This window comes from Erithacus rubecula (assembly GCF_903797595.1).
Source record: "Erithacus rubecula genome assembly, chromosome: 28".
Lineage (NCBI taxonomy): Eukaryota > Metazoa > Chordata > Aves > Passeriformes > Muscicapidae > Erithacus > Erithacus rubecula.
Genome location: NC_136680.1, coordinates 4,578,143 through 4,604,117, shown reverse-complemented (window position 1 = coordinate 4,604,117; position 25,975 = coordinate 4,578,143). Strand labels below are relative to the sequence as shown.

General features: G+C 48.6%; 1 protein-coding gene across 11 annotated transcripts in view; it reads left to right on the top strand.

Annotated features, from left to right (window-relative positions):
• Positions 1-25,975, top strand: part of PIP5K1C (phosphatidylinositol-4-phosphate 5-kinase type 1 gamma) — a 49,726-nt gene that overhangs the window by 3,447 nt on the left and 20,304 nt on the right. For 10 of the 11 annotated variants that reach the window (XR_013776971.1, XR_013776972.1, XR_013776973.1 and 7 more), the window contains exons 2-5: positions 21,733-21,764; positions 23,918-24,004; positions 24,294-24,424; positions 25,022-25,139. Coding sequence is in view for 6 of the 11 variants with exons in the window: in XM_079328677.1 (XP_079184803.1) it covers positions 21,733-21,764; positions 23,918-24,004; positions 24,294-24,424; positions 25,022-25,139 (368 nt within the window). In the remaining 5 variants the exon portion in view is untranslated. Of the gene's footprint in view, positions 1-21,732; positions 21,765-22,572; positions 22,665-23,917; positions 24,005-24,293; positions 24,425-25,021; positions 25,140-25,975 lie in introns of those variants that run through there. The other variant, XM_079328676.1, reaches the window with a different exon arrangement.

Below are 25,975 nucleotides of genomic sequence, written 5' to 3'. Positions count from 1 at the left end.
AACAGTATTGCAGCTCTTCCCTCTTAGCAGTGATAACTTTGAAGTGACTTTTGAAGGGTTGCTGGAAGCAATTTTTTCAGTGAGCAGATTAGAGATAAGAGAAGAATTCCACCCTGTGGGGCATAAGCAGTTCAATTCATACCAACTTGATGGAGAGGGGAAATTGAAGAGAGCTTATCAGCTTGAGGAAAAATCAAATGTAAACATCATCCCCAGCATGATTATGGTTCACAGCTTAGCTGGATGTCACATGCCTCTGTGGCGTGAAATGGTGCTGGCGAGGATGATTACAGAGGGAGTCAGCCAGGCAGGAACAGGCAGAAAAACACCCCGTGCCTTGAACTCCTAGAGACCCTGCAGTTACTTCACAGTCAATAAGTCACAGCTCAGCTGCAGGGAAGGAGGAAGGCAATGAAAATAGAATTCAGGCTGCTCTGGCAAATTAATTGTTCTTTAAGATATGAATTGGCTGGAAGCGAGCAGGGAAGCTGGAATGGTGGGAGCTGGGAAGGGCAGTGTGCACAGCAGGCAGGTGTGGGCAAAGGATGCTGAGCCCACCTGTATCAGTGTCAGGGCAGGCTGGAGAACGAGTCCCTGAGAACACACAAGCTGGGGAATGATTAGTCTCATTTTCATTAACCAGTGTTTGGCATTGACCTGTGTATAACAGCCCATTACACCACTGCTGGGGCCAAGGCTGGCAGAGCTGCCACTGCCTCGTCCCACTTGGGAGGCACATGGGCCTCTCTGGACAAGCTCCTCAGGGAATGACCTAAGTGGATTCAGTATGAACAGTGTATAATTTGGGAACTATTATTGAAGTGATTCATTGACATGACCATTATGGGCTCTTGCCAGATGCACAATCTTAATAAATATGGTTTTCCCATATAAGGTGGTTATAGCCTGAAAAGCAACAGCAGGAATTCCAGCACTTTCTTCCTTCATGGACACATGTTTCAGTTAGCACCAGTTGACTCCAGAAATAGTCCTGCCTTGGCTGTGTGATACCCTGACAAAGACTTGAGAGCTCTTCTCATCACTCTCTGCTTCAGTTTTATCAGTGTTTGATTATTCCCATCCATCCTTTAGGGCTGTTAAGCATATTCCAATTTACCATAATTAATTTCAGGAGGCCTGGCAGGTTCCTCACTCCCAACATGGATGCAGTACCATATTCTTGCTGTGTCCTACTGGTATGAGATCTGTTCATCTGTGTGTGTGGGAGCTGTAGGTGTTATGGGGGGGTCATTAACATGTGACTCAAAAAGCAGAAATCACTGCACCTTTTGCACTGCACAGAGAAATGTCAGAAGCAGAGTGGGAGGGGGAAATATTTGCTAATCCCAGTGCAAGGAGAGTTGGCTTTGTTGAGGTGGAAGTGATTGCTGAATGCTCCCAGCCACAGCTTGGGGAGGGAACTGCTGGCCATGTCATTAGCAGGAGATGCTCCCTCTAGCATCCTGGCTGCAGGAAAGTGGGAGCCAAAGCATGTCCTGCCTTCCCCAGATAGTCTGATCCCATGGGTGCACTCTCACAGATCCCCCAAGTCCCAGGGATGCCAGTGGGGGCAGCAGGTATCAGAGCAGACTGCCAGTTTGGGGACACACTCTCTGATTTGACACAGAGGTCTTGGCACCTCCTTTTCTCAAAGATGCTTATGTTGGGAGAGAAGTGACTCAGAATGTTAGAATTGTAGAATGAAAGAATGGTTTGGGTGAGAAGGGACCATCTCATTCCAGCCCCCTGCTATGGGCAGGGACACTTTCACTAGACCAGGGTGCTCCAAGTCCCATCCAGGCTGGCCCTGAAACTCGTAAATAGCAGCAGTACAGCAGGTGCCAAGGTGGGGTGGGGTATTTCCTTTCATTAAGTCTTTCCAAGTCTCTGACTAAGATCTCAGATAGTCCCCCTTGATTTGTTTGGTAACCCAGTGACAGTGTTGCTGTCCTTCACCCATCTCCCAGGCCTACCAGCTGGGTCACCTCATGAATGTGCCCAGGAACATAATTTTTTAGTCACATCAGGCTGATTGTCTGATCATGTGTGTGGGACCAGGCAGAAACATTGTGCAAACTAGGTGCAAAGCTCTACTTGTTTGGTGTGGGTTCCCTGTAAGTATTTACCTCTGTGGTATTTCACAATTCCTAAATCAGTGATGAGTGCACAAACACAAAGTAGAAAAGTACTGTTGCATTCTGTAAGTCTTTGGCAAAGCAGAATTCCTGGCCAGGCATGGTCTGGATGTTTGCTGCTGGCTGGGGGTGCCTGTGCAGCCACTTGTGTTTTCATTTAATTCTGGGATGAGGACACACCATTCTGAACCCCTGCTGCTGGCTGTTCTGCCGGGGGAATGCACTCACAGACAGGAAAAGACATGAGCACAGCAGAGAGGGAAATCAAGGCCCTGGGAAGACCTGAAAGCCAAAGACTGTTCAATGCTGAAATGAAGCAAAAGCACAAGGAGGAAGAGGATCAGGTAGAAAACCAAACTTGTGGCCTGCATGAAGTGGGCTTGGTCTTGATTCCCATCAGCACAAACCTCAGCAGAGCCCAGCACTGCTCACCTGCCTGCCTGGGGAGTATGTGCCAAAGGAAGAGCAGCTGCTGGCTCTGTCAGGCTCTCTCACCACACAGACTCAGTCTGTGGACAGCAGCCTGACTCCTCCAAGGGCCCTGCACAAGCCTGTGATCATATGGTGATGTTGGGGCTTTTCTTTCTTAGGTAGGTCTTCCAAATACTCAGTTCCTAAGCAGCCTGGCTCGTGTTTGACTTTTATCAGTGGTGCCAATAGCTGGGTTGACCTCCAGACTTTCTGGAAAGCATCTTTTTGTAATTAAAAGGCTAGAAGTGATTAGAGAAGCTTTTCTGCTACTTTGTCTCCTCACCCACGTATTTAGCAGAAAATGCTGTCAACCCCTAATTAAGTGTCATCGTCTTCCATGTTGTGTTCTTGTGGCTTCCCAAGCTTACATGTGGGTTTTGGCACTGGCTTGTGGTGAATTACCAGGCTGAGTCAGAGGACATGCTGTGGTGGGGAAGAAATCTGAAGCTGCCAGTATGCTGGACTGTCCCAGTGTTCCCAGCCCTGCCCATGCAGCTGGTCATCACAAAACGTGTCACAGTAAGCCATGCTTCTGTCTCAGCTCTGGGGAGAGGCTGCAAGTCCCTTTGCTTCTCTTCCAGCTTTTTTTGAAAGCTGCAGGCTTTCAGCTACAGCAAGCCCTACTGCTCTTTCCTAATTCCATTGAAAAAAATACAAATGTGTACAGCTAGGGAGTCAGTGTGTGATGTGAAGGGCTCTCTTAAATATTTACTGTAACACAGAAGCAGGCTGGAATAATCTACATGTGCAGAAGAGCTGTGTTATAGCATAGAATTGGCATGTTCTTTACAGTTGCACCTCTGTGCTGTCCCTGTGGATAACTGCTTGACTTTGGATCTTGAGTTGCAGGGAGCAAACTTTGATGTGTCCAGCCACTGCCTGTGCAATTTGTATTTAGTGTGAGGAGTGTAATTATTTTGCAGACTCATCAAGGGGGCCAGTCCTCATATGCTTTGTAATCAGCAGAATCTGCATGTTCTCTTTGCAGAAATTACTACTAGAGAGGATGGGGAAGACTTCCTGGGAGAAAAGAGAAGTTTTAAACCAGCTGTTTTCCTTCATCCTTGAAGACCTGCTTGTTGCATGAGGAGTGTTTGAAAGGCAAGGGCCCCCATTCCAGGAGCACAACTATAGCTGCTCCTGCTGCCCGAGGCACTCCTTGATCCAGGAAAGGGAACCAGGTCATGGCCTGGGGTTTGTCACAAGACCAGCCTGGGCAGATCCACATCCATGACTGAAAGGGCCTGGAGATTAACTGGGCATGGGAACAGCACAGGCAGCAGCTCCTGTCTTTGTTCTGGGTGAAACAGCTCAGTCTCCTGAACTGGGAGGAATTAATGGATTACAAGATGAGGGCAGCTTTGCCTTGTTTGTGGTCATTAAAACACAGCAGCTCTGCTGGGACGGTGCCACTGGCGCCGTGGCTGGTGGGGAGCTCAGTCACACTGGTCAGACTCCACAGGGCTCAAATGCTGTTTTTGCTTTACTGCATAATGTTCCACATCTCCCAGCCAGGGGAGTGAGGTTTGGTTCAGCTTCTGCCATGTGCTCTGGCTGCCACTGTTAAAGTTTTCCTGCTTCTGCTCTCCTGTGGGAGTTCTTGCACGGGTCTTGGTGGCTCCTGCAAAATGAGTTTTGTGCTCTGAGGGCCTGTTTAGGCACAGCAGCTGTTAACCCTTGATTTAAACTTAGTAATGCTTTTTCAGACAAAGCTCTGTCAAACTGCTAACTCTTCACATTCAAGCTGTCTGCATTCCTGTATCGTGGCAGACACCTCCTAATTTCTTTTCCAGAAGATCTGGTAGTGCTTTGACCTCAGCCATCTCCTGGAGGAAATGTAGCTCACCAGAGGAAGGGAGTGCTGGGCTGGGAGCCAGTCAGGCCTCTACTCCTTCCCTGAATTTAGTAAATCAGAGTAATTCCCCAGCTGTTTTGTGGTTTTTTTCCATACGAGAAGAGTTCTGCTTTTGGGGCCAGGGATCTGAGTTCACAGTCATTCAGCAGAGCTGGTCTTGTAAGCCTGTCTTTACTGTGACACAAACTTTGGGCACATCAGGATGCTGCCCTTCAAAATGGGTGTGTTGGATGTGTCAGATTGTGCTGGTGACCACCTTTTGCTCCTGCAAGTGTAGAATTAGTCAAGATGGTTTTGCCTGCTCATTTGCTGCCTGACAAGATATTTAAATTGCTGGTTAGACTTTTCTTTCCCTTAGAGTTTGCTGTTCTCAGTTGCTGCTTTATATTCTGTTACCCCGAGTAAGTGAAGGTCCAGATTTCCAGTGGCAGTGACTGAGACTGGTGAAGTGCAACCTGGTAGAGTTGAGGACTGACACAGAAACATCTGTCTTCTCCATTGAAAGAGCACTGTTTGCAAAGTCAGTCTCTTGGGAGTTCCAGCTTGATGCCCAAACTTGCTTTCTGCCTCCCTGATTAAGGTTGGGTTCCCCCCACCTGGGCAGAGGGGTCTTGGCAGCCCTATGTGGGACAGGAAGGCCAGGGAGGAATGAAGTAGGTAGAATAAAAGCAACTCTCCTCTATATTTAAAGCAGGAGTAATGTAGGTCACCTTAATCTGCCTCCCTCCTCCCTTTCCTGTGGGATGGGAGAACATCCCGGCCACGTGTGCTGCAGGGTGATGATGAGGGGGGACCACCTTTCTTTCTGCTCTCGACCTGTGGAGCATCCTGAGGTCTTGGAAGGCTTCTCTACCTGTTTATTACCTACCAAAAAAATAAAATATAGTTCTCCAACAGTTAGGCAGAACTGTCATGTTTCTGTGCATAAGATGAATGACTTGAAGGTGATTTAATTCAAATATTTTTTGGGGTGCAATTCCTGATTTGTGGATGGAACTGTGATTCTGTTTTAAGGGCAAGTTAACAGCATCCTCTTGAGCTCTGGTTTTTCACCAGTTACAGTTGGGCAGCAGTACAGTCACAGCACTGCTTCAGATGCTGTTCAGTGCTGGTCCTGTCAGTCCTCCAGTGATGGAATTGGCTCAGAATGGCTGTGTATGGAATTTTTATCTCATTCAAGGCTGGCTGAGCTCAGGTAATTCAGGCCACTTGGCACCAATTTGAGCAACTTGAGTGGGAGCAATTTGGGTTGCATTGATACAACTCACAAAGGGTTCAGAGCATTTGAGTATTTTTATGTAATTGTCAAGTTTTGAGAGGTTTTGTGAAGTCCTTTCAAAGCTAAGGACTCATCTCCTCAGTCCCGTGTGGCTCTCAGCAGACAGCAGTGCCAGAAACCACAGAGTCATAGAACCTCCTGGGTTGGAAGGGACCCACAAAGATCATTGAGGCCCTGCACAGAGGAACCCCAAGAATCCCACCAAGTGCCTGAGAGCATTGTCTGAGCACTTGTGGGCTCTGGCACAGTTCAGGTGAGCTCAGCCACCAGCAGTGGCATATCCTGCTTTGTCAACACAGCTGATAAAATCTTGGGAGTCACAACAGCTGAGATGGGACATGGCAAGTTTCTGCAGCCTGCTCAGTTTTGTTATCACTTTGTCCACAGAGGGGACAGCCCAACTTTAGTCAGTTGTCACCTCTGGTGTCCATTGATTTTACCAAAGGTCCTGGAAAACTGAGGGATTTAAGGAAAGCCTTCAGGCTTGGCCTAAGCCTAGAAACACATGTGCATTGTACAAAGTAAAGTGAAGGTGATGAGCTGGAGCCTGCCATGGCCACTGATTGGGTCTTCCCTTAGGATGTGCAGCTCTCTTCGAGTGCAGGGCTGGAACTGGAGCTCACCGTGGCTTTGTGACACTGATGGCATTTACCACGTGGGTAATGGGGGGAGAGGGGAGCATTCTCTGCAAGGCAAAAGTGATGGACTTTGTTAACTGCTCTTAAAAATCAGAGAAGATCTGCCTGTCTTTGTGCTGCCTTGTCATGTTTGGCACATTCTGTGACCTGGGCTAAGACACGAGGAAATCTTGCCAAAGCCTCTGCCTTGAGTAGGATGCAGCAGCTGAGGACAAAGATGCTGCAGTAGTTTTTCTTTCTGTAGTTTCTCTGCACATCTGATAGACCAGACTTCGTGGATTTTTCAGTATTTCAGTAAAATTGTCCATTATTACATTTTTCAAAAGGAGGGAGCTGACTAAAATCCTCTAGCTGAGTGCTCCTTCCCTGAATGTGCTAATGGCACTTCAGCAGTCACAGTCACTCCACTTGAATGCTGATGTGGAACTTGGTCGTGTCTCTGCATTCTTGGTTCTGCAGTTTCTGTCAGTGTAGCTGGTTGTGCATCCCTGTGCCAGCATGAAGGGGTGGTGTGCTCAGTCCCACATGCAGCTGAGAGGGCAGATGTAATACCTGAAACCATTTGTCTTCTCTTTAAATGTCACTTTTAACTGGGTGTCATCTGCAAAATGACAGTTTTCCTCCTCTCTGTACGTGTTGGGTGCTGCTCTCTCCATCTGGCTGGCTGTGTGTTGACGGGGGCAGTGTACAAAATGCAGAGCATTTCCTGGCAGAAATGCAAACTGGAGAGATAAAAAATAGTCCCTGACTTCAAAGCTGGAACAGAGAGAGCAGAAAATGAAGCTGAAGTCTCAAAGCTGTGCTTGTCACTGTTAATGACATACTCAGTTACAGACACTTGCTGAGGTGGAATTCAGAAATAAGGCCTTGGGTTTCACTCTTACCTAACAGGTGGGGATTATTTGAGGGTTTAAATAGCACATTTATGGGGTGGTTTTTGTTGTTGGTAAGGGTTGTTTGTTCAGTGATAAGAGCTGAAATCTGGAAGGTTAGCAATGGTCTTTGCTTAATGTAGTGTTTTTTCCATCTATAATTCTGACTTACATTACAAGACAATGGAGTTTTTCAGGAAGTGGATATTGTGTTGCATTTTGTAGTTTTTCATAGATTCCTGGAATATCCTGAACTGGAAGGGACCCACAAGAATGAATTCCAACTTCAATCCCTGCACAGACAACCCCCCTGAGCATCCCTGAGAGTGTCCAAACGCTCCTGCAGCTCTGGCAGCCTTGGGACCATTCCCTGGGGAGCCTGGGCAGTGCCAGCACCCTCGGGGGGAAGAATCTTTCCCTGAGCTCCATGCCAAGGCCTGACACAGCTCCAGCCCTTGCTGGGCTCCTGTTCCTGTCCCAGAGCAGAGCTCAGCCCCGAGGAGTCTCCCCTCAGTCTCCTCTGCTCCAGCTGAACTAGCCCAGTGCCCTCAGCTGCTCCTCAGCCCTTCCCCAGCTCCCTGTCCCTCCTTTGGACACTCTCCAATAGCCTTGGATCCCTCTTACATTATAGTGACCAAACTGCCTCCAGAACTCCAAGTGAGGCTGCAGCCTTATACTGATTGATATGCATATGGATTTTTTTAATTCCAAGATTCTTCTTTTCAACCCAGCATTTCTTCAGGCTTAAATTAATTTTGATGGTAGAGAATTGCTGACAGTCTTTCTCCTCTGTAGTCTCAGAGGGTTGGATGTTTATTTTCCTTTTAGTATTGGGCAGGAGTCACTGGTGGATTAACTATCTGGGACACTCTTTTGAGCAACTGGCTTCTGGACTGATAATGCCAGAAAATGCTTATTATAGAAAATGAGACACGTGGCAAGTTGGGAGGAACTTGGTTTAATATGTGCAGGCTCTGGTTTTGTATGGATGGGATGGCAATGCACAAGCTTCCTCAGGGGATGAGACTTAAGGTTTATAACAATCTCAGAGAGATACTGTGGCTGCCAGAACTCCCAGGTTTTAAAACACAAAGATTGGATTTATTTTTAATCTTTTTTAAACTGAAAACTGGGTGTGCAGGGAGGCTGAAAGTGTTCAGCATGAAGAGCAAACTGTGACCTAGAGAAACAAGGTGGGTTTTAACAGCAGCTGAAGAAATTAAATTTAAATGCAAGTTTTGCTGTGAAGCAGGGTAAAAACTTAATCTGTAAGGGTGAAGTGGGGTGAAAAATTACTTAATTCAAGACTTGTGGGAGGGAGGCATAAGATGTATCTGAATGGCGTCTGCCCATCCAAAGGAAAAAGGAGTGTGTTGCAGGCTGGAATAGCAAATGCTGCCTGGTGCTTCATGTTTTCTGTTAGAGCTCTTGCTTTTGACTTGACAAGGAAACAGTCTCTAAACCTCCTTTGCCTTATGATCTGTCTTTAAGTGCTGGCAAAACCAATGCACCTGTTTTGATGAAAAGGCAGCCAAGAAGCCCCATCCAAAACTGCAGAGCTTGGTCAGGCCCATCCTTAAAATGGGCTGTGGTACCTGCAGGATGCTTCTGCTTCATCACACCTGCCTTCTCCTCTTCCCACAGACAGCCTCCAGCTCCTGGCTGCTCTGAGCCTTCCCCTGCCCTTGTGCTGTGCTTTGTGAGAACTCCCCCACTCACACCTGCTTGGCTTGCTCACTGTGGCTGGGGAGCCCCACAGCTTGCTGGGGACAGAGCTGTAGGCTGAAGCCATCTGGTTTGGAAGGAGGCTGCTGCATTGGGAGCCAGGAAATGTAGACCTTAAACCATGAGAGTGCCCATGCCAGCCTGTGGTATCCTTTATTCCCCACTGAGAACTGTTGTGTAAGTGTTGGCCAGCATCACCACACACCTCTGCCTCTTCCTGCCTCCCTGCAACTACCACCATAAACCAGAAAGCTGGTGGTTGGGAGTAGAAGCCTGAGCACACAGCTGGGTTTCCTTCTGGAGATGCTTTTCTGAGGGAATATTTGATGCCAGTGTGTCTGGCTGTGGCTTCTGTTTTTCTCCAAACAGAGGAGCAGATTGTGCTTTTCCCCCTCTCTTGTGCAGGTCAGTGGTATTGTGTGTTTGGCTGATCCAAACCTGTAGTGCTCTGGTTCAGGGGAACAAATGAATTTCTTGTTTTATTGCAGTCTTAGTAAACAGTGTTAAAGAACTCATGAGGTTCTTCTGTGTAGTTCAGAAATGCCAAGAAGTTCACTCTGTGGAGTTCACTGACTTGTGTGGCCAGGAGGACCAGAGCAGTGACCACCCCCTGTGCTGGGCACTGCTGAGGCCCCACCTCAAATCCTGGACAAGAAAGACATTGAGGGACTGGAGCATGTCCAGAGAAGAGAACAGAGCTGTGGAGGGACTGGAGAAACTGGTGGTGCTGGAAAGGGGCTCAGCCTGGAGAAAAGGAGGCTCAGAGGGGCCCTTGTGGCTCTGCACAACTCCCTGACAGGAGGGGACAGACGGGGGGAGTCAGGTTGTGCTCCAGAGGACAGGGACAGGAGGAGAGGGAACAACCTCAAGGTGGCCTAGGGGAGGTTCAGGTTGGACACTGGTAAAATTTCCTCACTGAAGGAGTGATCAGGCCTTGAAACAGGCCTGCCAAGGACAGTGGTGATGATGATATCCCTGGAAGTGTTAAAAAAGCAAATACAAATGGCACTTTGCTATATGGTTTAATGGGCATGATGAGCTTCAGTCAGAGTTTGGCTTGATGACCTTGGATGTCTTTTCCAACCTTAATTATTCTATGATTTGTATGGCATCCCAAGTTTTTCCTTATGTTGGGCAGATGCTGAATAAAGCCCTGAGAAGGGCACGAGTTGTTCATGGTTCAGGGCTCTGTTTGAGAGCCTTGGAGACCAGAAGTTGTTCCCAGTTGCATCTGAAGCTTACAAAGTGATTTCAGTGCACATTTATGAGCCATGTAGGCAGCTAGCCTGGGCTTTTCCTGAGGTAGTCACTTGTATTTGGAGCCTCAATATTTAGTAGTAGTTCTCTCTGTTTAAGGCATGCCTTTCTTCCACCCCCTCAATGGAGAAGAACTGCTCTGAACCCCACAACCCAAGATCTGGAGGCTGTGGAAAGCTGGGAAGAGAGCTGACCCAGCTGGCTGGGGTTCAACTCCAAGGTAACTGGTTGTCTTTCACCTGTTCAGTGTCTTCTATCAGACACATCCTAGAAACCACAACATCACTTCAGAGAGACCTTGACCACTCCTCTGTCCTGTGCAAGTGCAGGAATACTAAGGGTGAGGCACATCTTGTGCCCCATGCAAGCTCAGCCCACACTGGTGCTGCTCCCAGAGGGGTTTGTGGCTATGCTGGGTACAAGTGTGTGCTCAGCCTCAGGGAAAACAGTGCCAGCAATCTGCAGGGTCCTCAACACCTGGGGGCCTGCAGGAGTTTAGGAGAACAAGCTCTGCAACAGCCTCAGTTCTGCCTGAGCAGCACCTTGGGAGCCTGAGTGCTCTTTTGAGTTTTGCTCTTTGTTTGGGCACATACCTGTGCAGTGTCTGGAGATCTGGTTTCCAAATGAATAAATAAATGGGCATTGCTGCACTTGGTTAAGTAGAAGTAATAAATTCCTGGCTCAGCCTCTTCAGTGCAAGTCTTCCAGGCCAGGCTGGAGAAGCTGCTTTTCTGCCCCAGCTCTGAGCAGGCTGCAGGTCTGTGCCAGAACCAGCCTGTCCTTCAGCTGGTGGCCACTGCTCTGTGGGAGCTGTCCCTGATTGCTGGTGTAACACAACTGGGATGTCCCTGTAGCCCAGCATGGGCAGTAGGTTCTCTTTTAATGTCCTCTGTGTGTCTCACCTGTCTGAATTTCCTACTTGGAACTCTAGAAATATTTTTTGAAATATCGTTGTTTTTAGGAACCTTCTTTTCAGCTGTTAGCTGAGTCACTAGCTGCCATGCTACAGCCAGGATCCCAGGGAGAGAAGAGACTTCTTGCAGAAAGTTTGAGTTACAATTTTTGGCAGCACACTCTATCTTTGGAGCTTGTTCTGCTGTGACTTGTTTTCTTCCATCTGTTCAGGTGCCTTTGTGAGAGCAGAGCAGGAGCACCCGACCAAAACACTTGAGTCACAGAGAGCAGAAGGCCTTAGCTGGGCCAGTGAGAAAAGAACATGGTAATGAGCAATAATGTAAATTTATTCTTAACCTCCAGCTCCCCACACCTTGTGTCATTAGCTTTTGCCTGGAGATCATTCCTGAGTCTGACAGCACAGGGTCCTGTCTGTCCTGTCTGGGGGATGTTTGCTCCCAGAGCCCCAGCTGGGGCAAAGACTGGAGGCTCAGGGCCCCTCCTGGGTACCAGCCCCCTCACTCTGAGGAAGAGAGGAGGTGTTGGCATGAAGGGGAGGGATCATGGAATCACAGAACATTTCAGGTTGGAAAGGACCTTAATGCTCATCTTGTTCCACTGCCTGCCATGGACAGGACACTTTCCACTAGGCCAAGCTGCTCCAAGCCCATCCAGCTTGATCACTAAGCTTGATCACTGCCAGGGCTGGGACAGCCACAGCTCCTGTGGACAGCCTGTGCCAGGGCCTCACCACCCTCACAGACAAGAATTTCTTCCAGTACCCAATCTGACCCTGCCAGTGAGAAGCCTCTTGTCCTGTCCTTCTAAGCCCTTGTCCAAAGTTCCTCTCTGGGTCTCTTGGAGTCCCCTTAGGTACTGGAAGGGACTCTGAGGTCCCCATGGAGCCTTGTCCAGATGAACACCCCCAGCTTCAGAGCAAAGGGCCTCCATGGCCTCCTCTGGATCTGCTCCAGCAGCCCCATATCCTGTTGATGTTGGACTCCAGATCTGGAGGCAGCTCTGCAGGTGGGATCTCACTGGAGAGGGGCAGAGGGGCAGAATCCCCTTCCTCAGCCTGCTGGTCACAATTCTTTTAGTGCAGCCCAGGAGGATCAGGTCTGGATCTACCTGGAGGGAAGAATTTGCAGTAGCTGGGATGGATTAAGCAGACTTTGCTCCAGAAGTACTGGCCACCCCTCACTTTATTTTGTACTGTGGGGTCTGGATGAGTGGTGCAGGAGAGGCAGAGGAGCAAGGGTGGTGAGGTGCTGCCAGGCTGGCATAGGGCATGCTGATGAGAAGCAGTAGAGTTGGAAAAGTGAATTTTTGAATGAGGCCAAGAAACCAGCTCAGATGAGCCATATCTGTAGCCTGGAGAGCTTGGGTTTCTCCTTTTTACATCAGCAAAAACTCAGGTTTATTTAGAAGTAGGTCATAGAATCATGGAACCATTAAGGTTGGAAAAGACCTGCAAGATTATCAAGTCAAACCTTTGGTTTCTCAAAGAAGGATGTCACTGCTCTACTTTTCTGAGCATGTTTTTTAACTGTGTGTTTTCATTGGTACCTGGTCAACTTGAAAACCATGTCTGAGTTGTGCAAGGATGTGCTCCTTGAGGGCTGTATCACAAACTCACTTTAAAAACTGGAAATGCAATCTAATGCTTTTGCCTGGACTCTATTTTTGAGACAGAAGTTAAAGATGTCTCTGCCTCCTTTCTCACCCAGGAAAGGAGGCCTTGTCCTCAGCATTGGGATGCAGAGCTCTACATTGCAGTGTTGTCAGCAGCACCTGTGGCAACCTGGGAGTGTTTGCTGAAGGGGTTTGTTGGCTGCTCCCATCAGGCTGGGTACAAGGGCTTGATCTCCAGTGACGCATTTTATACATAACCTTGCTCTGAAATCCCCTTTCAAGTCTCCAGTGCTTGAGCACCCTCAGAAAATCTCTGTCAGGTGACATTAGCCAGAGTGGAATTAAATCTTACAGGATTTAGGCAAGCAGCTTTGGCTACAGAGTAAATCAGGAAATGCCCCACTAGGTAAAAATCCAGGTGCATCTTTGGGATGTCTTGTGAAGGGTGGCCTGCAGACAGAACAGAATTGCTGTTGGTTGGGATGCTGGGATCCCATGGGTTTAAAGCTGTACTGACTGTGGTGACATCTCTATGTCCTGTGTTGTGATAGGTGGTTATTGGGAAACTTCAAGTAGATTTTTCTTATCTTCTTTGACTGTAGTAACTGGATTCAGCATGTTTTTTAGAATGTCAGAAAATGGTGGACATCTTTCGTGGGTTACATTCTTGTATTCGCAGACAAAATTAGATTAGAATAGTTCCTGTGGTGAGTGAGCAAGAGGGCCAGTCTTGTTTGAGGAAAACACTTTTAAATAGTGGAAGTTAGGAATTATCTGTCTGATTGCTCCTGGAGGGCTGAGAGATAAAGTCAGGGGGATAGTTTGTAGCTATCTCATGCAATCCAACCCTCTTGGTATCTGCTGTGCTGCTGCTCCTGCAAGCCGCTGGAATGATTCCTTTGCATTGCCATTGCTCCTCTCAGACAGGCTGAGATCCTCTGCAGGATACCCAGAGAAGGAATACTGGAAAGGGAGCCAAGCTGATGGGCACAGGCATCTTCCTGCTCTAGTTAAACGTGTTTGTCCACTCAATAACAATATCCTGTGCTATTTATCAGCATAATAAATTTTGGGATTGACCACAGTGAATAGATCTTTCTTCCAGCTGGCAGTTCCCTGTCCTTTGCCTGGCACCTGCCTTGCAGGTATCCTCACAGAGACAGCGAGTTCCAAAAGGAGCTTGGCTGGTGAAGAGGCTCCAGCAACACTAATCCCTACCTGACTGGGAGGTGCTGTGGGCTGACACTAAGCCCCAAAGAGCCAAAGCCCTGAACTGTGCCACGATGGAAACCCTGGGTATTTGGGACAGAACAACTGTCCTGGCTGTGGCAGGCAGGGTGTAACCTGGATTAGTCAGGTTGTGCTTCTCCCTCTTTATTAGTGGCACTGGGAGAGCAGCATATTGGAGGATGGAGGTGAGCCTCCTTCCCTGCTCAGAGGTAGGACATGTTAAAGGTCCTGGATTCTGCTTCTCAGCAGGACTCTGCAGGCAGGGGGAAGGGGATGCTTAGAAAATGACGGAGGGAAGTAAATTCCTTCACTCCCTTGTGCTTCTCTGACCTGGGTTTGAGAAGTGGCTCTTGGAGACCTTGTGGCAACTGGAAACTCCATCTGAACACAGAAAATAGAATCCCAAGGGCTGCCTGGGGTCATGTGCTACGTTCAGGTCCCCAGTGGTTTTGCAATACAGCTAGAAAGGCAGCAGGAGGTTCTCTGTGTTGTCTTGCTGCCAAACCACAGCTCTGGCAGGCAGGAGATGCTTGAGTGAGTGGAGTCGGTGGGATGGAACCTGCTAGTAGGGGATTTGAAGCTTATCCTACCCTTGAACAAAGGTAAGGGCAGCTGAATGTTGCTCTGGCTCTTGTGGATGATTGTGAGGAATGTGGCTTCAAAGTCCTTCGGCCTTTTATGGCCCTGCTCTAAATTGGCGTGGTGGTTTTAGTGCTGCACCTCTGTCTGTGCCCGAGTCGACACAGGCATAGAACCAGCTCAGTCCTGCAGAGGTGACTCTTCCTGCTCCATGTTTGCTGTCTCTAATCCTGATCAAGCTTTGTTGTGAGTGCTGGTGGGCAGATTGGACTTGCAGGCTGTAATAAGAGAGAAGCCAGGAGCTGGGATGGGGCCGTTTCCTGACCTCGGGAGCCTCTCCCCTTCCTGCCCCCCCTGCCCGTGGGGACATACTGGGAGCATGTGTCCCTGCACTGCACAATCCTCCTGTGGAGGAACACGCTGTTCAGATAAGGCTGCACCTCTCCATGGAGCAGATGTTTGCCCGAGCATCCCACTGGATTGCATCATTCCTGAGCGAGGACTGCAGCCTGTTCCTCTGCTGGGTGGCAGCTATTGTGTGCTGCTCTCCATGAGACTCTTGCTTTGCTTTTTGTCACTGTGTCACACGCTTTGGGCTCAGCACTCCAAAATTGTGCTTTTTCTACATGCAGCTGATCCAAAGCAAGAAAACAAATCAGTTCTTTTTGAATTTCATTTCCCTGGCCTTGTCCTGCTCGTTCCTCACTGTAATTGGGCTTTGGCACTGTAAGTGCTTTCCGGGGAGTTGTTAGGGAAATGTTGCAGCGTGGTGATGTCCTGGCTCAGCTCCCTGGGGAGGGCTGCACCCCGGATGTGGTGGCACCTGCAGCTGATGATGAGGAAGGGATGTGTTAACTCACTGCTTACATCTTCAGCTTCTGCCTTGCCTCTTGAGCTGGGATAAGCGGATTTATTTTTGAGGCAGAAAGAGTTTCTGCATAAACCCAAAAATAAACCAGGCTGGTAGATGCCTTTACTGCAGAACATACTTTTGTGGCAGTCCCTGGCAGTGCTGATGCTCCATAAGCTGGAAGTTTGCTTTGATCAGCTGAGCTGGGCTGTAAAATACAGGTTCAGTGCTGATCCCTGGGAGCTGGCAGGGGAGCAGTTTCTGGAGATTGGGGATCAGAAACCTGAGGGGGTGGCTGGGGCAGGACTGGGGCTCCCTGTGCCTGTCTCCATTTAATGGAAGAGCATGTCCATGCCTGGGGTGGAAAGGAGGGGTCAGCTGTTACTGCTCTCAGCAGGTACCCCAGCAGTGCCCCGAGGCCCAGCCTGTGCATTAAGTTCTTCCCTTCATTTGTACAGGCCATTTATTTGTACAAGCCTTGCTCTTCTCATCCCAGCATTTCTGCAGAGAAAAAACAAGAGAAAGGCCAGAAGAGTGCAGCACGTGGAGCTGGAGCAACAGAGCCTGGTGTGCAAATGTCATTTTATGTGAAGGTGGCTCCTGTGTGCTTCAAACAAGGCATGGAGCCCATGTGGGTGACAAGAAGGAGCAGGGGACAGGGTGGCTGAGGTGGAGTTCCACAGGGTTATTTATCTCTGCCTACTCCTGCTAGCCCAGTTTGGATGCTGACTGGTGCTGTCAGCATTTCTGCTGCAAATAGCTACTGGATTTTGGATGCTGGCTAAAGTGTCCTGAGGAATGTTGAGCTACCTGTGCTGCAGGTGCACCAGAGGCAGGTCTCTCCTCCCCCTATATGCTTGCCCACAGGGATGGAGCCACTTGCCTGAGCACTGGGATGGATAATGTGGTGAACCAGGTGGTAGACACGGTCAGCTGGATTTGACCAGCACCAATTTTGTGTGGATGATCCCAAAGATTAGTCAGCCTGGCAGTGCTCCAGGGAAAAATATATACATTTAGATGGTAAACCTCTATGTATGTTCTACATAACAAGCAGAGTTTATCTCAGGTTCCTTTGTTTCTGTATTATTTCTTCAAGCTCTTGGATGGCAGGAGCAGTGATCCATGTCCAGGGTGCAGAACAGCTACAGCTCTTTTTGCCAAGAAATGGCACATTTAAGGGCCAAAACCCCCAAATATTTAATTTTGTGCCTTACTTGATGACCCTCATATGAATCAAATTGTGTTGAATTATGGGAAGAAAGTATATTTAATAATCAGATGTAGGTGCCTGGGAAGGGCAGGTTGTGCTCAGCTGCCTTCTCTGGGGGGTGGCTAAGCCAGCTCCTGTTCCCTGTGGTGTCCCCTCCCTTCCCAGGACTGCTGTGTGTGCTGGGAGCTGGAGCCACATGTGTGAAATGCAAGAAGAAATTCAGGATTGCTTTTGCTGTGCTTTGAGACACAGCCTGATAGTTCTGCTGGCTCCTTGGGAAGCCCAGCTGGCTACTGCTCAGGCTCATGGACTTCTCAGCTCAGGAGTGTTTTCTGGCTTACAAGAGAGCTGGAAAGGGATTTTGGACAAGGCCTGGAGGGACAGAAAAAGGGGAATGCTCTGTCAGAGGGCTGGGTTTGATGGGTTATTGCAAAGAAATTCTTCCCTGTGAAGGTGGGGAGGCCCTGGCACAGGGTGCCAGGAGCAGCTGTGGTGGCCCCTGGATCCCTGGAGTGTCCAAGGAGGGGGCTCAGAGCACTCTGGTCTAGTGGAAGGTGTCCCTGTCCATGTCAGGGGGTGGAACAAGATGAGCTTTAAGGTCCCTTCCAACCCAAACCATTCCATGATTTGCTGAATTGCCCTCACCTACTCCCCCTTAATTTTAATTTGTTTTTACCAGCAGTCCCTTACAGGCAGTAACAGCTGCCTCTTTCAATGGATGTGTCTCATTTCCATCCTTTATTTCTGTGTTTTGATAGCAATACATGTATAGGTGCTTTAACTTCCACAGCTCCTGTATGACATTCTTATTTCTTTGCCTTTGCCTGTAAGGCATTGACCGAGTCTCTGTCAGGGGTCTGATAGAACAGGGAATTGTGTCCTGCTTGCATTTTCCACATCCCATTATTATCCAGATGGGCTGCTCAGGTGTGTCACATTGTCTTGTTCTCAATAGAGAAAGTGAAAAATGAGATACAGACACTTCTTTGGGACACCTTCCACCAGACCAGGCTGGGTGTGAGTGGCAATCTGCTGTCTCTGGTGTGCAGGATTTCTGGGGGGGTCATGCTGTTGCAGCCTCCAGCCAAGGAGCTTACGTGGCATTTATATTTTCACATATTTTTAGTTCCAGTCACATTGTATATCCTTATAAACCCTTAAATGAAGTGAAGCTTTTAGTAAAGATGCAGCAGCAGTTCTGGTCAGAGAAGAACCCACTGGTTTATTCAAATTTGTTTTGACTTCTCTAGGGCATCATAAGGCATTACAATTTATAAATAAATGTCTGTGTGTATAGACCTATCTTATAAAGAGAACTTCATTATTAGATGATGTAGGCACTGCCCAGGCTCCCCAGGGAATGGTCCCAGCCCCAAGGAGTGTTTGGACACTCTAAGGGATGGTCAGGGGGGTTCTTGGGTGGTCTGGGCAGGGCCAGGGGTGGGACTGGATGATCCTTGTGGGTTCTGTCCTATTTGGGGATATTCTAGGATTCTGTGATTTTAAATTAAGCTTCTTCTGGGTTTTTGTAAACCTTTTAAGTAATTCCTCTCTGATGGACAGAAGCCTCTAATGCCTGTTTTGATGATGAAGGGTTTTGGCAAGTCAACCTGCCTCGTCTGGTTTGGAGGGAGTGGAAAGGACACCTTCCACTAGACCAGGTTGCTCCAAGCCTCATCCAACTTGGCCTGGAACACTTCCATGGATGGAGCAGCCACAGCTTCTCTGGGCAACCTGTGCCAGGACCTCACCACCCCTACCTTGTGGGGATTTTGTTCCTCTGGCTGGTAGAGCTGAAACTTGAGCCCTTTACTGTGCAGAGGCTTTCCAGGAGGAAATTCCTGCCTGTCCTGCAGAGTGTCAGCTTAGTGGTGGAGATGGCCAATGTGACTGTGAATATGGAAAAAACACAAGTGAAGTCTGAGATGGGAATTGCTGAATGCCACAACTGAGTGTTTATTTCAGAGGCTCCATAGAAACTCAAGGATTGGGACAGGGTCACTCAGAGCCATGCACAGACGAGAAGAGAACTGAAGGCAGCAGGTCAAGCATGCATGAAGTGCCTGGCAGGCTGGAGTCACAGACTGAGGCATGGCAGCAAGTTGGGGGTTTGTCTGGGGGTTTCCCACTCATCACATTTCTGAGCACAACCTCCTAAGCCACACCAAATCCGATCAGAATCCTGTCAATTAGCTTGTTAAGTGTCAGAACTTCCTGCAGCAGTGCTCCCACTCCCCTACACCCCAGTGCTGCCTCATGGCTTGATAACCCCTGGAGCTGGAGTTAAATCAGATTTTACCAGACCATCTGTCAGCTTGCTTGAGCCGAGCACAGCCGTGTGCCATGCACAGAGGAGCCAGTGGAAGATTTTTACATTTTCTGACTAGACAAGTTGATTTTATAAAGCTGATTACTTTTTATTGGTGGTGGGGACAGAGGGAAGTTTTGCTGGGGTTGCTCTTGCCCACATCAGGCATCATTTCTCCCAGAGATCTGTGGTTCCTTCCTCCAATACCTTTCCTTTGTGTGGACAGTTGGTGTTGATTCCACATTTGGTACATGTACAGCAGCAGACACTTAAAAGCTGGGAATGAAAGTGGCTTGTGGTAATTATCACAAAATTAAAGATAATCTCCTGCTCTGGAATTGTGACAAAGTGCAGAAATGAGATTAGTGCAGCAGGAGAGCAGTGACAGCCGTGTGCATTGCCCTGGCCCAGGGCTCTCAGCTGCATTCCCAGCAATTTCCAGTGCTCAGTCTGGAGCAGCATTAACTCCTTTGAATTACCCCATGGTCTGGAAGTGCTGCTGCAGCTTGTGCCCTGGAATTTCATTAGCCAAATGCTCACTCAGAACCTTATTTCCTGCACTCTGGGCCATTGCAGGGTGTTTTGTTCAATGGTCACAAAATTGTGTTTGCTTAGGCAAAAGAACAAATTTTTCAGCACAGTTTGAGCTTGCAGTGGTCCTGAGCCATGTGCTGCTGTAGTCCAAGAGCTGGAGGAGTGATGGGGTTCATGTCACTTGTGGTATGTCACCCACCCATGTCAGTGACACCCCCTCACCTGAGGGGACCTGGCCTGAGTTGGTGAGTGAGGGGAGCTGCTCTGCACCCCTTGGGTTCCCACTCTGCTCACTTCCCTCTGTCTGTTTGCAGTGGGACTGTGTGACACAGGGAGTGAGTGGCATTTTAGTGACTGTTCCTGAGGCAGGAGCTGGGCACTGTTTAAAAGAGAATAACAAGAAGTGGCTCTTCCCTGCTGCCCTGGCTCTGCCCTGCAGGCCAGGCTGTGGGCCCAGGGGTGCTCTGCAGACAGCTCCAAATGCCAAGTGACAAGACCTGTTTCACATGAGGGACTGCCCATTCTGTGGAGATCAGGATGGTGTGACACCTGCAGCACTTCCAAGTCAGAGCAGCTTCAGCTCCCCTGTGATCACCAAGAGTTTTTTGTTGGATTTGTTGTTTATTTGTTTTCTGGAGTCAGAAATATTTTCCAAAATGTAACTGAGTCACACACTTCCCTGGGTGTCATCCCATTTTCATGGAATCTTGGAATGTTTTGGGTTGGAAGGGACCTTAAAGCTCATCTTGTTCCACCCCCTGCCAAGGGCAGGGGCACCTTCCACTGTCCCAGGCTGCTCCAGGCCTTGGGCACTGCCAGGGATCCAGGGGCAGCCACAGCTGCTCTGGGCAGCCTGTGCTGGGGCCTCACCATCCTCACAGGGGAGAATTTCTTTGCAATATTCCATCTAACCCTCCCCTTTGGCAGTGGGAAGCCATTTCCCCTTGCTCTGGCCCTCCAGGCCCTTGTCCTGGCCCTTCCCAGCTCTCTTGCAGCCCCTTCAGGTACTGATGCCCAGGTTCTTGCTCAGGCTCCTTCTGAAACAAGCCCTGGAGCAGCATCACTGCTTTTCTTTGGGGGGTTGAACAGGTACCACAGGGAAACCATCAAAGTTCTTCATTTGCCAAATGGGGGGATGCTGAAGCAGCAGAGGTTGAGTTGGGTGCTCTGGGGCTTTTCCTGCTCTCCAGTGAGGAGGGACACAGGACATCCACTTCCCCCTGGAGAAGACCACCCCCTAATTTGAGTGTAGATGAACTCAAAGCTGCACTCCATGGTCTCTTGAAAAACTAAGCCCTTGCTGAATGGGTTGATAAGGATCTGTGCCTGTAGGAATAGTACAGGAGCAGGCAGTGGCAGACTCCTGCCTGGAAGCAAGGCCTTAAACCTGTCCCTTGAATTGGTGTTCTGTTCAGGAGACTCCCCCATGAGAGCTGGCCTGTGCTCACAGAGGTGCTGGGAGGCTGCTGGGGTGCTGTGAGGAGCTTCTCTTCAGCAGCTCTTGATCCTTCATGGAAGCTCTCAGGAGCCAGCTGGGCTTCATCTCCTGGTCCCACATTCCACACTCCTGTGCTCCCTGCTGTCTGAAATTAAGGAGCTCCTTAATTCTTGCAAACTTGGGCTTGGAGAATCTAAGAAAAACTCATGCTAGGAAATGGGAGATGGCCTCTTGTCAGAGGGTTTGGGCCTGTGTTTCCAGCTCTGATTATATACCTAAAAGCTTGAGGCAAAACTCTGATTTCCACCATTGGCTGTAATGGAGCAGCAGTGGCTTCTCCTGAGGCAGAGATAAAGATAAATGATGTGTTCATTTGTGTGATATATTTGGACATGGGATTCTATAAATACATTCAGTTATCAATATAGTTTGTCAAGTGCCTTCTGAGTGGCTGGAAAACAGCTTCAGGAGTGTCTCTCTGGGCTTCTGTGTGGAGCCAACTCTTCAGTGTAGTGTGGACCCATTGCTTAATGGGGCAGCAGAGATTTGCAAGACCTCTCTGCTGGTCTCTAGGAAATACTATTACTGGGGAAAATGTGCATTTTTGTGCTTCTGAATATGAAATTGTTCGTGTGACTCCTGTACCATTAGATTCTTGTGCTAGTCAAGCTGAAAGCAGAGTAAAACCAGCTGCTGTAAAGGCTGGTGGCTGTACTTGAAAAGACAAAGCATTGAGTTGTTTTCTCAGACTTTTGGTGATCGGGTTGGGGGGTTTTATTTGATGTCCCTATTTTTCCTGATGCTCTTCCCTTTTGTCTGCAGGTCTGAGCTCAAAGAAGACAGTCATCACTGAGGTGAGATGTGTAAAGCTGCATTTGACAATCTATTGTTGAGAAATGAGAACACAGAGCTCTAGGAAACTCTTCTGCCTGCTGTTTTTCAGCAAAGCTGCACTGAGATTATTCCAAAATTGGGATCTGTTATTTGGGAGAAATAAAATTAGTGGCAGGTCTCCAGGGTCCCTTCATGGCATCACCACAGCCACGGAAGGGATGTGGAATGATTGTGCCCATCATGTGGCTGGTTTTGGCTGTGTGATCCACAATGCCTCTGCATCCTGAGGGCACTTCTTCCACACCAGCAGCTGGAGGTGGTAACTGGAGAATGCCAGTATTGGGCATCTCCAGCCCTCTGTGATGCATCTTACCCACTGCTGGGAGCAAGTCAGGAGGCTGTGATTTGTGCAGCTCTAAAAGAGGGGAACATCTTCAAGGACTCATCTTCTCTTGTAGATATTCCAGGTCACAGGTTCTGAGTCACTGTTACCTTCTGGAGCAAAACTCTTCACAGTTGGCTGCAGAGAATCTGGTAGGAAGCTCTGTGCTTGAAAGGTGTTCCCTGAAACACACACTCCTGGTTTAGGGCATTGTGTTCCAATGTTTTTTGTTTGATCAAATTTTTCTACATCCCACTTCTCATTCCTCACCTGGGATGGTGAGCATTGCTATACATGAACAGCAGAATCTTCCCATAAAATTGCCTGATATGTGACACTTGATTCTTTTGTAGTGGAATATGTGTAGTGGGAAGCTCAGCTTCTGTGGAAGTTGGTTGCATTGTTCTGTGCATAAACAGGGCCCCAGAAACAGCCACAGGCAGAGCAGGAGACTGGAAGAGACTTTTGTCACTGCAGTTCCTAGGATGGCAGTCCCTTCCCCCTGCCTGTGTCTGCTCATCCCGTTTGGAGGATGATGGTGAGCCTTTGGCAAGGCAGGACAGCACAGCTTGGGCTTGCATGGAGTAAGATCCAGCTGGTTGGTAGAAAGAGAGGCTGAGCTGTGCTGCTGCTCACAGCTGCTGGAGGAGGAGTGCTCAGAAGCAAGGCTGGCTCTGCTAATAAAATAGAGTAGGAGATGGGATTTTTGAAGGAGAACTCAGACTGCCCCTTAGTATGAGAAGCACAAGCAGATTGACCAGAAATAACTGCAAGCTCTTGATCAAAAGCTAAAGTACAAAGAACTTCTTAGTCTGAGCAAAATTATCCATTGTCTGCTGGAGCCATTGGTTCAGAGCTGGGTCTGTGCAGCACTTGAGGGACTGGGATAGAACAGTGTCATTTGGGAAATGACCTTGGATCTCTCTCTGCATGCTGCTCAAAGGAACATCCAAAGTGTACTGCAGTGTAGCAAACCCCAAAATGGTGCTTGTCTCTCATCAGCATTTCTAGCTGTCTGGTGAGTTCCAGGATCCATGGAGATCCTAGCTGGAACTGGCTGAGAGTTTGGGTGTGGGTGCAGTGTTGTTGACTGCTGGTGGAGTAGAGAGTCCCTAGGGCTGCAAAAGGAGCTGCAGGGAACTTCCCAACCTGGTTACACCAGGCTGTCAAAGGAGCAGCCACAACCTGCTACCTCCTGGGTTGGCAAAGAGAGGCCTAGGCCCACTCAGAGGTAGGAGAGGAGAAGGGGGCAGGAGCAGGTTTATTATCACCCTGAAGTGCTGGCAGTCTGTAGCATTTCTCTAAACTTCAAAATTTGTGCAAGAGACATTCCTGTGGCTCACCCTGTGTGGGCTCAACCTTGGAATTACAAACAGATGAGATCTTGCTTAAATGGATTTATCTCAGTGTGAGTGAGGCTGGGCTGTGGCCAGCAAAACCCGAGGTGTCAGTGTGACACCTGAGGGCATGGGATTTTAAGAATCTCTCTGTGGCTGTTTGATTTAATACATCACTGTTTTAAATCAATGGGCAACTGAAGTCAAGCACCAGAGGAATCTTGGCACTGGATTTTTTCTGAGCTCGGCATCTTCACTGAGCACTGGGGGGTGTCAAATGTTCTAAGTCATCTTGAGGGGTGGAAGAGCTTCAGTTTCACCTGTTGGCACTCTGCAGGGTTTTCTCCAGCAGTACCATGATCCCTGTGTGCAGTACAGTGTGGGAATGTGGCTGTGCTGCTCTCTCTGTGCTCGGTGGCAGCTCAGGCTGAGTGTCCTTGTGCTCTCCTTGCAGGGCTCATCACTGCCAGGACAGCCAGGCCAAGGAAAGAAGATTGGCCATCGAAGTGTGGATGCTTCTGGGGAAACCACCTACAAAAAGGTTTGGGTTTGGGGAGTGGGGGGATGGCACCCAAGTGTGGGTCACAGGCTGAGAGAAGTTATGGCCCAGTAGTTATTAATCTGGTTGAGATTTTTATGCAGCACAATCCTGCAAACAGCAAATCTGAAGCTCTAATTCACCTCTTCAGCAGTTGGGTAAACTTGGTTAGCAGTGTGTGGTGCCTGAGATGACCCCACTAAAGTCACAGACTTGCCTGTGTTGTAATGCAGGGGATGTTACTGTGATTATCTGCTGTGAAATGCTCACTGATTGCTCTTTTCTTTGCCAGACCACCTCATCCACTCTGAAGGGGGCCATCCAGCTGGGGATTGGATATACTGTGGGCAATCTGAGCTCCAAGCCAGAGAGGGATGTCCTGATGCAGGACTTCTATGTGGTGGAGAGCATTTTTTTCCCAAGGTAAAGGAGAAGGAAAAAAATGAATGCATGAATTTTTCTTTTCTTTTCCTCACACCGATTTTTCAAGAGAGCTTCCATCTGTCTTTAGATGAGAGTTGCATGCTCTGAATGTTTTAAATCTCCTCTGTAATATACAAACAGAAATGTTATACAGTGGGAAATATTGGAATCTGCAGTGCACTGGCCTGCAGGGAAACACAGAGCAAGATGCAGTACTGTGCTCTCCAGTTTATTACCCTTCATACATGCTTGTCTTTCTAGCTGTCCATCTAGAATTCCATCTATTCATACTATGTTTTAGATGGAAAAAAACTCCTTCTGGGAGCACTCTAACTGTGAATAAACAAAGCTCATAGAAGTTATGTTCTCTGTGTAAATATATTCTACTTGGCAAGTGGTTGTTCCTTTAATCTCTGGAAATAGATTTTGGCAGATAGCTGGAAACCTGTTTTCCTACCACAGAAGAAAGGTGGTGGTTGTTGTTCCAGAGGTGTCATTTTGCAAGGCTCAGTGCATCTGAAGTACCCAGCAGCTTTGGTGTGACTGTCCATGTCTGGTGAGTGGTAACAGGCCCTGCCCATGTGTGTGTTTGTGCAGTGAAGGCAGTAACCTCACCCCAGCTCACCACTACGCCGACTTCAGGTTCAAGACCTATGCCCCAGTGGCTTTCCGGTACTTCCGAGAGCTCTTTGGGATTCGTCCAGATGATTATTTGGTATGGATATATTTTTGGATTTTTGTCTTTTCCTCCTTTGTTTACCTTTACCATGAGGGTGGTGAGGCCCTGGCACAGGTTGAGCAGAGAAGCTGTGGCTGCCCACAGCTGGGCAGTGTTCCAGGACAGGTTGGACAGGGCTTGGAGCACCCTGGTCTAGTGGAAGGTGTAGCTGCCCATATCAGGGGATGGAATGAGATGGGCTTTAAAATCCTTTCCATCCCAAAACATTCCATGATTCCAAGTTTGCTGAACAGCAGCTGCCAGCCTGTACTGGAGGGAGGCCGGGACCTGCACACAGTGTGAGCTGTGTAAGCCCTGCAATGGGCTTCCCTCTCTGGTCCTTGTGGTAACAATAACTTACTGTGTTTACAAGCCAAAGGAGTTGTGTTCTGCTGGGTGCGACCCTGAAACGTCCCCTGCGGCTCAGGGGACAAAGATGGGAATTTTTTTCTTGTGTACTCACTGGAGAGCTATGTGAGTGTAGTTATTTTAATCATCTTAAAAAGACAGAACTACAGCTTGTTCTTGTGCTTCAAAAGCTCCTCAGAGCTGGAAAATCTGGTTTTCAAATACCTTGGAGTACAAGCTGTTGGGGCTTCGAGTGCACTGTGGTTGAATTTGGGTCCTTGCCTTTATGTGATATCCTCATCTCTGTGAGCTGGAGAAGGAAACACATCCATGAGTGCACAACCTCCCCTTTTGGACCAATCCTTTTTGTGTGACTTTACCTGTAGATGGGAGTGATGGCAGCTGAACACCTGCCAGTGAAACAAACCTGTGCCAGTGCCTGGTGGGAGGGTAGCAGTGATCCCCTCCTGTGCTAGCCAAGGCAG